The sequence below is a fragment of the Oncorhynchus clarkii genome, chromosome 18 (assembly GCF_045791955.1).
Source record: "Oncorhynchus clarkii lewisi isolate Uvic-CL-2024 chromosome 18, UVic_Ocla_1.0, whole genome shotgun sequence".
Lineage (NCBI taxonomy): Eukaryota > Metazoa > Chordata > Actinopteri > Salmoniformes > Salmonidae > Oncorhynchus > Oncorhynchus clarkii.
The window spans coordinates 19,255,277-19,269,785 of NC_092164.1; the positions used below are offsets into that span (position 1 = coordinate 19,255,277).

At 43.4% G+C, this 14,509-nt stretch overlaps 1 protein-coding gene across 4 annotated transcripts in view; it reads right to left on the bottom strand.

The window, feature by feature from the left end:
• Nucleotides 1-14,299, bottom strand: part of LOC139373165 (xin actin-binding repeat-containing protein 2-like) — a 54,862-nt gene extending 40,563 nt beyond the window's left edge. For 2 of the 4 annotated variants that reach the window (XM_071113319.1, XM_071113317.1), the window contains exons 1-2: nucleotides 14,155-14,170; nucleotides 13,410-13,870 (exon numbers count right to left, since the gene is read on the bottom strand). In XM_071113319.1, the coding sequence (XP_070969420.1) occupies nucleotides 13,410-13,640 (231 nt within the window). In that variant the 5' untranslated portion in view covers nucleotides 13,641-13,870; nucleotides 14,155-14,170. Of the gene's footprint in view, nucleotides 1-13,409; nucleotides 13,871-14,154 lie in introns of all 4 variants that reach the window. The other 2 variants (XM_071113318.1, XM_071113320.1) reach the window with 2 other exon arrangements.
• Nucleotides 14,300-14,509: the final 210 nt, after the last annotated feature.

A 14,509-nucleotide genomic window follows, 5' to 3' on the forward strand; every position in this document is an offset into this window, starting at 1 on the left:
CTCCTCGTATCGACGCCATTCCTCTCTCGCTGCCTCTATCTCCTCTTTCGGATGGCGATACTCCCCGGCCTCCGTCCAGGGTCCTTTTTCATCCAGGATCTCCTCCCAAGTCCAGGCCTCCTCGCCATGCTGTTTGGTCCATTTGTGGTGGGATCTTCTGTCATGTTCGTCATAAGGATCGGACCAAGGCGCAGCGTGGTATGCGTACATTCTCTTTTAATGAATGAACCACTTAACAAAACCAACGAACGAAACGTGAAGCTATTCGAATAGTGCAGACAGGCAACTAAACATAGACAAGATCCTACAACAAAATGAGGAAAATGGCTACCTAAATATGATCCCCAATCAGAGACAATGATAAACAGCTGTCTCTGATTGGAACCATATGAGGCCAACATAGACATACAAAAAACCCTAGACATACAAAAACTAGAGTACCCACCCTAGTCACACCCTGACCTAACCAAAATATATAGAAAAACAGAGATATCTAAGGTCAGGGCGTGACAGGCTGCCCTTTTCTTATGGCAACAGGTCACAAATTTTGCTGCTGTGATGGCACACTGGTATTTCACCCAATAGATATGGGAGTTTAACAAACTCGGGTTTGTTTTCTAATTCATTGTGCATCTGTGTAATCTGAGGAAAATATGTCTCTAATATCATACATTGGGCAGTTTAGGAAGTGCAGCTCAGTTTTCACCTAATTTTGTGGGCAGTGTGCACATAGCCTGTCTTCTCTTGAGTGCCAGGTCTGCCTACGGCGACCTTTCTCAATAGCAAGGCTATGCTCACTGAGTCTGTACATAGTCAAACGCTTTCCTTACGTTTGGGTCAGTTACAGTGGTCAGGCATTCTGCTACTGTATACTCTCTGTTAAGGACCAAATAGCATTCTAGTTTGCTCTGTTTTTTTGTTAATTCTTTCCAATGTGTCTCTCTCTCTCTCATTCTCTCTCGTTCACTCTCTCTCTCTCTCTCTGACTAGGCCATTCTCTCTGTCTCATCCCACTGGGCCTATGCGTAATGAATGCAAATCATGTTTCACTCCCTTTTATCAGGCTCCTCTGCCTCTTAATGTTTGCTGAGCGCTGCCAAACACCAACTCCATCCGACGCTATTTATACGTACAAGTGACGGATCTAAACCGGTATATCCAGAACCTTCTCCATTTCCAGACAGTGACTTTGGACATAATCAGGGGGCCCCTTGTTCATCAATGCTGATACAATGTTCTGGGGATATAGGCCTAGTCTATCTTTGTTTATATGGATATAGACAGGTAGAAGCAAAATAAACTATCTGCGAGTGTGTTCTCAGTTTGACCAACGGTGCTGCTGTTAATGATTAAGCCGTCACTCCGAATACCGTTCGCCATCCAGTAAGTTATAAATAAAGCTTTAACAGGTTTGAAAAAAACAAACATTTAATCTATTTCACCATGGCAACCATCACAGTAGCAGCCAGGTCTGTGTGAGGGGACGTTATGAATTACAGTGCTGTCTTTGTCTCAGAGCAATATCTACATAAATGATTAAACTGTAAGCCCTGTGGGTCGGGTGGTAATCCGTTAGCGTGCACGCTCCGGTGCCGTTCTGGGTGTCATCATAATACCGCTGGAAAAAAAAGAAAAGGGCCCTGAAACACAGAATCATGCTGGTGGTGAAGATGGGTCATGAAGATAAGGAAGATGATTGGTAAACAATAGGAAAGGAATGCTCATTATATGAAAGGGAACCCCCCCCCCCCCCAATCAAACTCCCTACCCGTAGAGTATCTAGAATAGAACCTGTTTTAGGTCAAGTCAATTGAAATGAAAAGCCAGGTGACGACGTGGCCTGGCCATTGGTTTAACTGTACAACAGATAAGTGCTGGTAATAATTGGAATGTCTAGCGTTCAGAGACCAACTCCTTTGTCATTGGGCCGTGTGGTTGAACTCATACAGCCGGGACTCCATTAAATGATTTGAATCAGTGAAACTGAGATGAGGTGGAAGTGTCTCATAGAGCTAATGGAATCTTACGAGTGAGCCACTTTGGGCTGGGCTGGACAAGAGAGGGCTGTAAGAATGGGTCATAATGAAGGGGTTTTGATGTGGGTGTTAGTAAACTGTAGCCTCAATGTCAACATAACATTAACCATTTGGAGCTTTAAAAGAGGCTCTCAAACCTGTTTGCCAAATACCACTTCCTGTCAACCGGGGCAGCCAATGAAATGACAGTAATCACAATTGACTAACCCCTAAATATAACACGCAAGCATACACATGATGTTGTGTCAAGTGTCAAGTTGCTTAGCTGAAGATTCTGCATATGGGACACATTACATTATGTTAAAAGCCTCCATAGAAATGAAAGGACAATCATGCTCCCGAGTGGCGCAGCGGTCTAAGGCACTGCATCTCAGTGCTAGAGGCGTTACTACAGACCCTGGTTCGATTCCAGGCTGTATCACCATGATTGGGAGTCACTTGGGCGGCGCATAATTGGCCCAGTGTCGTCCGGGTTTGCCGGGGTAGGCCGTCATTGTATTTAAGAATTTGTTCTTAACTGACTTGCCTGGTTAAATAAAATAAATGATTTTGTACATCCAGCAGTACAGAGGTACGGTAGCTACTCAAGCTGTGAAAATCAACCCAAGCTCCCATGTACATTCCCAACCGCACGTGCCACCATCTGAATGTGTGCAGACGCCTCACATTTACGTGTCCAGCGGGCCTTCAGGACATGTCACATTTAAAGCCACCCATAACATCAAGCTTCATAAGTCACAGTGGGCTGTATATTTAGAGACTGGGTGTCCCTTGAAGTGGTGAAGTGAGGATGGGGAGTGGGCTATCTATCTCAGAAGCCCCCTAGAACCTCCAAAAACAAACTACCCGAGATGAACTCCCTGGTGAAATAACAAGACAATGACACAGAACGTGCCATGGTGTAGTGACATAGATTCTATCTCTGTTCCATGGTGTGGTGACATAGATCCTATCTTTGTGCCATGCTGTGGTGACATAGATTCTATCTCTGTTCCATGGTGTGGTGACATAGATCCTATCTTTGTTCCATGGTGTGGTGACATAGATCCTATCTTTGTGCCATGCTGTGGTGACATAGATTCTATCTCTGTTCCATGGTGTGGTGACATAGATCCTATCTTTGTTCCATGGTGTGGTGACATAGATCCTATCTTTGTGCCATGCTGTGGTGACATAGATTATATATCTGTGCCATGGTGTGGTGACATAGATCCTATCTTTGTGCCATGCTGTGGTGACATAGATTATATATCTGTGCCATGGTGTGGTGACATAGATCCTATCTTTGTGCCATGCTGTGGTGACATAGATTATATATCTGTGCCATGGTGTGGTGACATAGATCCTATCTTTGTGCCATGCTGTGGTGACATAGATTATATATCTGTGCCATGGTGTGGTGACATAGATCCTATCTTAGTGCCATGCTGTGGTGACATGGATCCTATCTCTGTGCCATGGTGTGGTGACATAGATTCAATCTCTGTGCCATGGTGTGGTGACATAGATTCTCTCTCTGTGCCATGGTGTGGTGACATAGATCCTATCTCTGTGCCATGCTGTGGTGACATAGATCCTATCTCTGTGCCATGCTGTGGTGACATAGATCCTATCTCTGTGCCATGGTGTGGTGACATGGATCCTATCTCTGTGCCATGCTGTGGTGACATGGATCCTATCTCTGTGCCATTCTGTGGTGACATGGATCCTATCTCTGTGCCATGCTGTGGTGACATGGATCCTATCTCTGTGCAATGCTGTGGTGACATAGATCCTATCTCTGTGCCATGGTGTGGTGACATGGATCCTATCTCTGTGGAGTGATACATGCTGTGGTGACATGGATCCTATCTCTGTGGAGTGATACATGCTGTATGACTTTGGTTCTATTTCTTCATTATAGACCTACCTGTTTAGGTATGCAACTTTTAAGGATGGCTTTAGATTGCATTTGGATTCCAGTGTTATCTGGGTTGTTAACTGGATTCGTTCTGACATTCGTGATTTCTGTTTTTTAATTATTATTTGACATTTTTGCTGCGCTGTTAGGAGCTAGTAACACAAGCCTTTTGCTGAACCCGCTATAACATTTGCTAAACTATGTACAGTACGTGACCAATAAACTTTGATTTGATTAGACAGCTATGACATTTATAAAGACTTTAGTGTTTAGCGCTATTGTTTCTCATCTATAACAAATGTCATGTTTAATTCAAATCTAAATATCAGATGATAATGAAAACGTTGATATTGCTCCTCTATGATGTGCATTAAAACAACACATTACAACAGCACTAATTATTAAGAAGAGGCAATATGGAGATGTCTCTATTTTCACATTAAATGTGTAGATGACTTGTGAATACATATATACAGTACCAGTCAAAAGTTTGGACACACCTACTCATTCAAGGGTTTTTATTTATTTTTACTTTTTTCTACATTGTAGAATAATAGTGAAGACATTAAACTATGAAATAACACATCTGGAATAATTTTGTAACCAAAATAGTAGCGACCCTTCGCAGTGATGCCAGCTTTTACACACTCTTGGTATTTTCTCAACCAGCTTCACCTGGAATGCTTGTCCAACAGTCTTGAAGGAGTTCCCACATATGCTGAGCACTTGTTGGCTGCTTTTCTTTCACTCTGCGGTCCAACTCATCCCAAACCATCTCAATTGGGTTGAGGTCGGCTGATTGTGGAGGCCAGGTCATCTGATGCAGCACTCCATCATTCTCCTTCTTGGTCAAATAGCCATTTTTATTTTATTTACATTTTTATTTCACCTTTATTTAACCAGGTAGGCTAGTTGAGAACAAGTTCTCATTTACAACTGTGACCTGGCCAAGATAAAGCAAAGCAGTGTGACACAAACAACAACACAGAGTTACACATGGAATAAACAAGCGTACAGTCAATAATACAAATAGTCCTTACACAGCCTGGAGGTGTGTTGGGTCATTGTCCTGTTGAAAAACAAGTGATAGTCCCACTAAGCGCAAACCAGATGGGATGGCGTTTCGCTGCAGAATGTTGTGGTAGCCATGCTGGTTAAGTGTGCCTTGAATTCTAAATAAATCACTGACAGTGTCACCAGCAAAGCACCCCATCACACCTCCTCCTCCAGGCTTCACAGTGGGAACCACATGCAGAGATTTGTATTTTATTTAACTAGACCAGTCAGTTAAGAACTAATTCTTATTTACAATGACTGCCTACTGGGGAACAGTGGGTTAACTGCCTTGTTCAGGGGCAGAACGACAGATTTTTACCCTGGCAGTCACTGTCAGCTCGGGGATTCAATCCAGCAACCTTTCGGTTACTGGCCCAATGCGCTAACCACTAGGCTACTTGCCGCCCCTGCTGGAGATCATCCCTTCACCTACTCTGCATCTCACAAAGACACGGCGGTTGGAACCAAAAGTCTCAAATTTGCACTCATCAGACCAATTTCCACCAGTCTAATGTCCATTGCTCATGTTTCTTGACCTAAGCAAGTCTCTTCGTATTATTGGTGTTCTTTAGTAGTGAATTCTTTGCAGCAATTTGACCATGAAAGCCTGATTCACCCAGTCTCCTCTAAACAGTTTATGTTGAGATGTGTCAGTTACTTGAACTCTGTGAAGCATTTATTTGGGCTGCAATTTCTGAGGCTGGTAACTCTAATGAACTGATCCTCTGCAGCAGAGGTAAATCTGGGTCGTCCTTTCCTGTGGCGGCCCTCATGAGAGACAGTTTCATCATAGCGCTTGATGTTTTTTGCGACTGCACTTGAAACAACTTTAAAAGTTACTTAAATGTTCCGGATTGACTGACCTTCATGTTTTAAAATAATGATGGACTGTCGTTTCTCTTTACTTATTTGATCTGTTCTTACCATAATATGGACTTGGTCTTTTACCAAATAGGGCTATATTTTGTATACCATCCCTACCCTGTCACAACACAACTGATTGGCTCATACGCATTAAGAAGGAAAAAAATTCCACAAATTCACTTTTAACAAGGCACACCTGTTAGTTGAAGTGCATTCCAGGTGACTACCTCATGAATCTGGTTCAGAGAATGCCAAGAGTGTGCAAAGCTGTCATCAACGCAAAGGGTGGCTACTTTGAAGAATCTCAAATATAAATATATATATTTTGAATTGTTTAACACTTTTTTGGTTACTACATGATTCAATATGTATTATTTAATAGTTTTGATGTCTTCATTACTATTCTACAATGTAGAAAATAGTAAAAACAAAGAAAAACCCTTGAAGGAGTAGGTGTGTCAAAACTTTTGACTGACACTGTATATATATATATATATATATATATATATATATATATATATATATATATATATATTCACACGTCAATCCCTGAGGTCATCTCATTAGGATAGCATGATGATTAAACTGATGCATGACTAATTGGTGTGTCTCCCAGACATTTGTTTGCCCCCCTCTGGTTGGGACTGGTAACGACATCTTATTCCACTCTCAACCAGTACAGGGAACCCGTGTGCATGTAAGTGTGTGCATGTGTGTGTGCGGGCGTGCGCATGAGTGTTACACAACCAGGGTCAGACAGACCACGTAAACATAAGCAGAAGGGGGTCGGCTAGTCAGCTAGTCCACTCGAGCAAAAAAGGAGCTCTTCGCTCTTAACATAAACTATTGCATCACTCCACATCTGTGGATAATGGAAGCATAACCTGTCCTTCTCTACAGTGGAATCAGTGAAGTTATGGCGCTACTTATAAGACCACCCGGCAATGATCCATCCTCCATTGTTATGTCTAACCTCTCAATGACATCCCAGGCATTCCACTGTATAAATAATAAAATATCCCACCAAAGCTGACGTTTTATTAAATATGCATCGCAACCCTACAGATAAGGCTAGAGACAGAGTCATGTTTTATAGTGAGCTGCAAACCTTTTCTTTCTGTGATCTGTGAACACTGGCTCTGTGTCGAACTGACACAGGCTTTTGTTAGACGACTAAATCAGAGAGAAGAAGGTGACCTTCCCCTTGCCTGTGAATACTGTGTGGCTGAGAATGTTATTAGAAACCAGAGTGAAACAGAGACAAATGAACAGTCAGATTATTGTGCTTCATTCAAGGTCTCCTTTATTAATTAAGTGTTCTAAAGGGGTATTAATCAATTATTAACATTCTGCTTTATTGTTTCTCAGGTCACCTTGCCCCAAAAGGGACAGAATGAATCTGATTTGGGGGAACAAAAAGCACTTCAACACCACGGGCACACAGAACGAAAATGACAAACGAGAATGAAATCTTCTGCAGAGGAAATTGAAAGGAAACGGCAAATCGGATTAACATTCACTAAGAATCAAAAGTGAAACAGAAGGGTCAGGTTATGTATGATTCAAAGGAAGAATTAGACAGTGACAAGTATCCGTGTTCTCACTAATTAAGATTCAACATAATGACAGAAAGATCGGTTTCTTTACAAATTTCGGTCGCGCAAAATGAAGGATGTATTCCAAATGGGCGTCATAGAGTAAAAGTAAGTCTTTATCTCTCTTTCCTTGACTTGAATGATGAAATAGAAGAAGGATTGAGAGTCACCATATTGGATCCCAATAGAAAGCAGTTCAGCGTTAGTGTATCACAACGGTACAGTAGATTAACCACCATTGTATGGGGATCGGGGGTGGCAGGTAGCCTATGCGGTTAAGACCATTGGGCCAGTAACCGAAAAGTTGCTGGTTCAAATCCTCGAGCTGACTGAGTGAAAAATATGTCAATGTGCCCTTGAGCAAGGCACTTAACCCTAATTGCTCTTGTAAGTTGCTCTGGGTAAGAGCATCTGCTAAATGACACAAATGGGAAATGAAAGTTAGCCTCTTAGCCTAACCTACATCATCTCAGTCTCATCATGAATGTCAGTCAGCTCATGTCAAGGGAATAAAATAATTCATCGTTGAAGCAAACTGTGTTAGAAGCAAATGTATCCTCAATGTATAATAGGACAAGGTCCATTGGAGAATAGCCAAACTCTGTTCTTATCAGGATGTGTTTGGTTTATTATGGCTTCGTTCCACTCTGTCTCGCCACACTAGTCTAAATATACTTAACAAGGCTTAACTTTCCCTAAAATACTACATTTCACTCAGTACCAGATGAAGTTTTTACTGTGTATTTGAGACATGGCCAGTTATTCTGAGCCAAAGAATGTCTGTGAAAGATTGCATCTTTTGGACCTTTGGCATCAGTGGTTCAGTGTTGTGGTCGCAGCAAACTACAGTACAGTCATCTGAGAAACCTCTCACATTTCCTTTCACATCTTTAGTCATTCTCCTCTCCCCAAACACAACCTCATCTTCCTTCCCACCTCATCTCCTCTAATTTCCCCTCTCTCTCTCTCTCTCTCTCTCTCTCTCTCTCTCTCGCTTTCTCTCTCTCTCTCGCGCTCTCTTTCATAATGTAATCTTGTCAGTGAGGTTGCTTACACTTATTAATTAAAGAACAGTAAAGATATAAACCCTCACAAAAAAACAACCCCCTCAGAAAAACAACAACCCCCTCAGAAAAACAACAATTATTTAGTTTTTTACACTTCTGCTCTTGTCGTTAAACTACTAAGAATGAAGCTTCTCAGCTGGCCTTTAATCACTTTAGCTGACTTCACCTTCCTCTTTGTGATCTGAAGCAACACCAGAACCCACAGATCCACATAAGAAGACAGACAGACAGACAGCAGGACCCAGTCCAGAACTCTGACTACAACAGGCATGATCCAGCTCTCTATAGATCCACGTCTCCACTCTGCCTGTGCTCCCATCCGATCTGCGGCAGGCTGGCAGTACCTAAAGGCCCTCCACTCCCGCGCTGTCAGCCACAGCCGACATACCAATTACAGGGTTATTTTTAAAATACAGCTTAACCATAAAACCCCAGGAATAGGCCTTAAATAACACAGTGTGGAATAAGCCCCGTCGTCTGTGCATGGCACTGCACTGCACAGAGAGCATGTGCCACCAACAGGTTTCAGCCCACAGTCGGCAGGCTAGAGAGACACCATACTGCAGCTGTGCTGCCGCCTCAAGACCTCTAAAACCTACAGAGCTGGGACTACTGTATGTTTCTTATGAGTAGGGCTCAGAGTTTTCCCTGACCATGAGCTAATTATGAACAACTTTGGGACCCAGTTAAGGCCATATGGTCAGGAACAAATCTAGAACCTAGTTATGGACTAGTCAGAGCTACTATGAGTCCCACAACTAAGCAATCAAAGCCAGTGAGCTCACTGAATTGGTAAGTAAGATGTTAGTCAGTAGATTGATAACACACTGGTCTTAAATACATATAAAACTAAAAGCATTGTATTTGGTAAAAATATATTTTTTAAAATCAACTGGAGTTGTGTATAAAGGGTGATGAACTGCTTCTCTTCTTGTTTTCATGAGAAGTATTACTGTAAAGAAAATTCCAGATTGTCTCTCATAATCCAATAACATTCAGCACAGACAGCCATACATACCTCACAAGACATGCCACCAGGGGTCTCTTCACATTCCCTCAAGTCCAAAACGAAATCACGACAACACACAGTATCATACAGAGCCATGATCGCACGGAGCTCCCTTCCATCTCCAATTACTCAAGCGAACAGCAAAAATGACCTTAAAAAAAGTGGATAAAACAACGTCCCATGGCAAAATAAGGACACGTGCACGCACAGACACACTCTAGCACACACAACCTACACACACATTATTCTTTAGTTGTATTGCTTGTATGTCGTTGTATTCTCCATCTGTGTGACTCTTCTTGTCTATCAGTGTATCAGTGCTTTGTTACTGGTCAGGTTTTGTGTTTAGTGTGGACTCCAGGAAGAGTAGCTGCTGCTTCGGCAAAAGCTAAAGGGTATCCGAATAAACCAATAAACTCCGTCGGTGTATTGATCTAGTTTATAAATAACTAAAGCTGCCTTCAGGTGGTTGACACTGAGCCATGGCCATGTCCTTTGTTTACAGCATGATTACGTTCCGTTTACAACTCTCAAGAGGACAGTAATAACATGGCCGGGGGCTGAGAAACATCAGCTGTGTGTTTACGCCAAACGCCATAGACAGGAGGATGGACTAGAGATCAATACAGATTTCTCGGGGCAGCTAATGGGGAGAGTTCACTCATTTCTTTCCCTTTTGCTGGCACCCTATAGATTCACTTAAGGATATTGTGATACTATTCTAGTTTTGATTAAACCAATAGAATCTGCGGTGGATCTTTAGCATTATGAGCACATCATGGCCAGATTTGAGAAGAATATGGTTGGACATCATGACGGTGTTAAAAGCAACTAAGAGAATAACTAGGTCAGATGGACCATTCGTTACTCCACGGTAGACACTTGGCAGTGGGATGCTTTCCCCAAAAATGACCCACTTTGCTTCCAAGTGTCTTAGATTTTCCTCTGAGAGCAGCCAGCTGTAATGTGATGGAAAACCAGGCGGTGAAACAATCGCACTTCGACTTCAGCGAGAGAGAAAAAATTGACATAAGCACTTGTACCAGAGTCAAAAAACTTTGGGTAAACCCTTTGCCAAAGGCTAAATCATATTTGTCTGGCTTTTCTGTATATTTTCTAAAACACTATTTGTCTAGAGAGAAGACGCTCCAAGTATCAGAGCATCGTCATTCCTGTTCATGTCTTTCTCTTTGTAACAAATCTCCTAAACCCTAGACTGTGCACTGATATCCACAGCTCTTTGTAACAAATCTCCTAAACCCTAGACTGTGCACTGATATCCACAGCTCTTTGTAACAAATCTCCTAAACCCTAGACTGTGCACTGATATCCACAGCTCTTTGTAACAAATCTCCTAAACCCTAGACTGTGCACTGATATCCACAGCTCTTTGTAACAAATCTCCTAACCCATAGACCGTGGTATCCACTGCTCTTTGTAACAATACTCCTAACCCCTAGACCGTGGTATCCACTGCTCTTTGTAACAATACTCCTAACCCCTAGACCGTGGTATCCACTGCTCTTTGTAACAATACTCCTAGCCCCTAGACCGTGGTATCCACTGCTCTTTGTAACAATACTCCTAACCCCTAGACCGTGGTATCCACTGCTCTTTGTAACAATACTCCTAACCCCTAGACCGTGGTATCCACTGCTCTTTGTAACAATACTCCTAACCCCTAGACCGTGGTATCCACTGCTCTTTGTAACAATACTCCTAGCCCCTAGACCGTGGTATCCACTGCTCTTTGTAACAATACTCCTAACCCCTAGACCGTGGTATCCACTGCTCTTTGTAACAATACTCCTAGCCCCTAGACCGTTGTATCCACTGCTCTTTGTAACAATACTCCTAACCCCTAGACCGTGGTATCCACTGCTCTTTGTAACAATACTCCTAACCCCTAGACCGTGGTATCCACTGCTCTTTGTAACAATACTCCTAACCCCTAGACTGTGGTATCCACTGCTCTTTGTAACAATACTCCTAACCCCTAGACCGTGGTATCCACTGCTCTTTGTAACAATACTCCTAACCCCTAGACCGTGGTATCCACTGCTCTTTGTAACAATACTCCTAACCCCTAGACCGTGGTATCCACTGCTCTTTGTAACAATACTCCTAGCCCCTAGACCGTGGTATCCACTGCTCTTTGTAACAATACTCCTAACCCCTAGACCGTGGTATCCACTGCTCTTTGTAACAATACTCCTAACCCCTAGACCGTGGTATCCACTGCTCTTTGTAACAATACTCCTAACCCCTAGACCGTGGTATCCACTGCTCTTTGTAACAATACTCCTAACCCCTAGACCGTGGTATCCACTGCTCTTTGTAACAATACTCCTAACCCCTAGACCGTGGTATCCACTGCTCTTTGTAACAATACTCCTAACCCCTAGACCGTGGTATCCACTGCTCTTTGTAACAATACTCCTAACCCCTAGACCGTGGTATCCACTGCTCTTTGTAACAATACTCCTAAACCCTAGACCGTGGTATCCACTGCTCTTTGTAACAATACTCCTAACCCCTAGACCGTAGTATCCACTGCTCTTTGTAACAATACTCCTAACCCCTAGACCGTGGTATCCACTGCTCTTTGTAACAATACTCCTAAACCCTAGACCGTGGTATCCACTGCTCTTTGTAACAAATCTCCTAACCCCTAGACCGTAGTATCCACTGCTCTTTGTAACAATACTCCTAACCCCTAGACCGTGGTATCCACTGCTCTTTGTAACAATACTCCTAACCCCTAGACCGTGGTATCCACTGCTCTTTGTAACAATACTCCTAACCCCTAGACCGTGGTATCCACTGCTCTTTGTAACAATACTCCTAACCCCTAGACCGTGGTATCCACTGCTCTTTGTAACAATACTCCTAACCCCTAGACCGTGGTATCCACTGCTCTTTGTAACAATACTCCTAACCCCTAGACCGTGGTATCCACTGCTCTTTGTAACAATACTCCTAACCCCTAGACCGTAGTATCCACTGCTCTTTGTAACAATACTCCTAACCCCTAGACCGTGGTATCCACTGCTCTTTGTAACAATACTCCTAGCCCCTAGACCGTGGTATCCACTGCTCTTTGTAACAATACTCCTAGCCCCTAGACCGTGGTATCCACTGCTCTTTGTAACAATACTCCTAACCCCTAGACCGTGGTATCCACTGCTCTTTGTAACAATACTCCTAACCCCTAGACCGTGGTATCCACTGCTCTTTGTAACAATACTCCTAACCCCTAGACCGTGGTATCCACTGCTCTTTGAAACATGCTTTATATCCCTGGTCATCTTGTTCTATCTTGACATTTAAACCATCAATCTTCCTAAACAGAGCATTTTCTAACTGTGTAAAAACCAGATGCAATAAAAAGAGGGGCCAAAATACTGCAACCAGGTGCTGCACCAGGGGTTTTCTATTGGTCAGTGATCACACGGACGTCTTTCACAGGATCCCACATGGCCACCCTGAAACTGGAATAGGCGTATTTATGGAATTAAGTGAGAGACACAACAAGAACACAAAAACGGGCAGCAGAGCTGATGTTTTTTTTAAAGTGTGACGCCATTGGTCACCGGACCTCCCTCTATCTATACGGATACTCTGCTCACCGTCGTTCAGACACTAGAGACGGATATATTACAACTGTGACAAAATCTCCAATGAACCTACTTCACTCAACTTACTTTTTGAACTTTGAAGTTTTATTCAGTTTCTCACAGTAAATGTTGCCCATCAGTTGGTTCCCTCCCAAACAGTCCATGCAAAGAGCACTTTGGGCCACAATAAGTTCGGGCACTGTTTGGCTAAAACATTCAATTCACATAAAGCTGTACTGCATAATTAACAAAGAAGTTTGCTTACGGTGTTTGTTGCTCCTGGGGGCTTCTCAAACATCCTCTTCAAGCTACTCAGAGGGATGTCAAATCTCTCAATGGTCTTGGCAGCCTGGAGGTCCTCCCGGAGTACTTGGTCGTCCGTGCCGTCTGCCTGAGGGCCAGAGAGATATGGCGAGGAGGAAACGGACCCCGGGGTCACTATTGACTCGCCACTCACCACCTCCAACTCCTCTCCATTTCCTGATTGAATTTCCATTGTTGTGGAAACCGTATCCCCCTGTTCTTTCCTCTGGGCAGGAGTGTACAGGGGAAGTCTACTGTAAGACTGGGAGGTAAAGGGGGGAGAAAGGAAGAGAGAGAAAAAGAGGGAGTATTGTGAGTGAGAGAAAGAGGAGTAGATGGGGCTCCGGTGCCTTCCACTGCTCTGTTCGGACCCTGTGACTGCTCTAGACACACCAGGCTGATAGACGGCACAGAGAGGCTGGCCTTCAGAGGAGGAGAGAGGAAGAGGAGAGAGGAAAAGATTTTCCCAGTGACACACCGTTTTGGCTCTTGGACGCAGCTCACAGTAACGTCAGCTACATAGCTATGAGAAATAAATATTCACTTTAAAGAGAGAGAGACAGAGGGAGACAAAGGGAGACACACAGAGAGAGAGACAGACAGACAGACAGACAGACAAACAGACAGACAGACAGACAGACAGACAGACAGACAGACAGACTACTTTATAAATGTAATATTACACTAATAGAAGTATCATAGCCTACCTTTCAGCTTAATCCTGAGGCAAGGAACTCCAGAACCCAGTTTAGACTGAACCGACTCCTTTCATCCCTCCCTCTGTCAGTACCACCCAGGCCAGGCTGACAGGAAACAGTTGAGACCCCGGGTTGACAACGTCACCAACTTCACACCGCCCAACCCCAGCCCTGTCCTTGTCTGGCTCCAATCCTATTATTCCTGAACAAATCAAGGAAGCTCGGTCACAATTAACCTCCCACCCCGGCCACCAGTGTGACGGTTGTTTTATTGTTCATTTCTTTAACACTAGGTGCCCTTCCTCTCCTTGGGAGGGTGTAACTGCACTGGGCACGGCGAAAGGTTTGTTTTGACGGTTTAAAC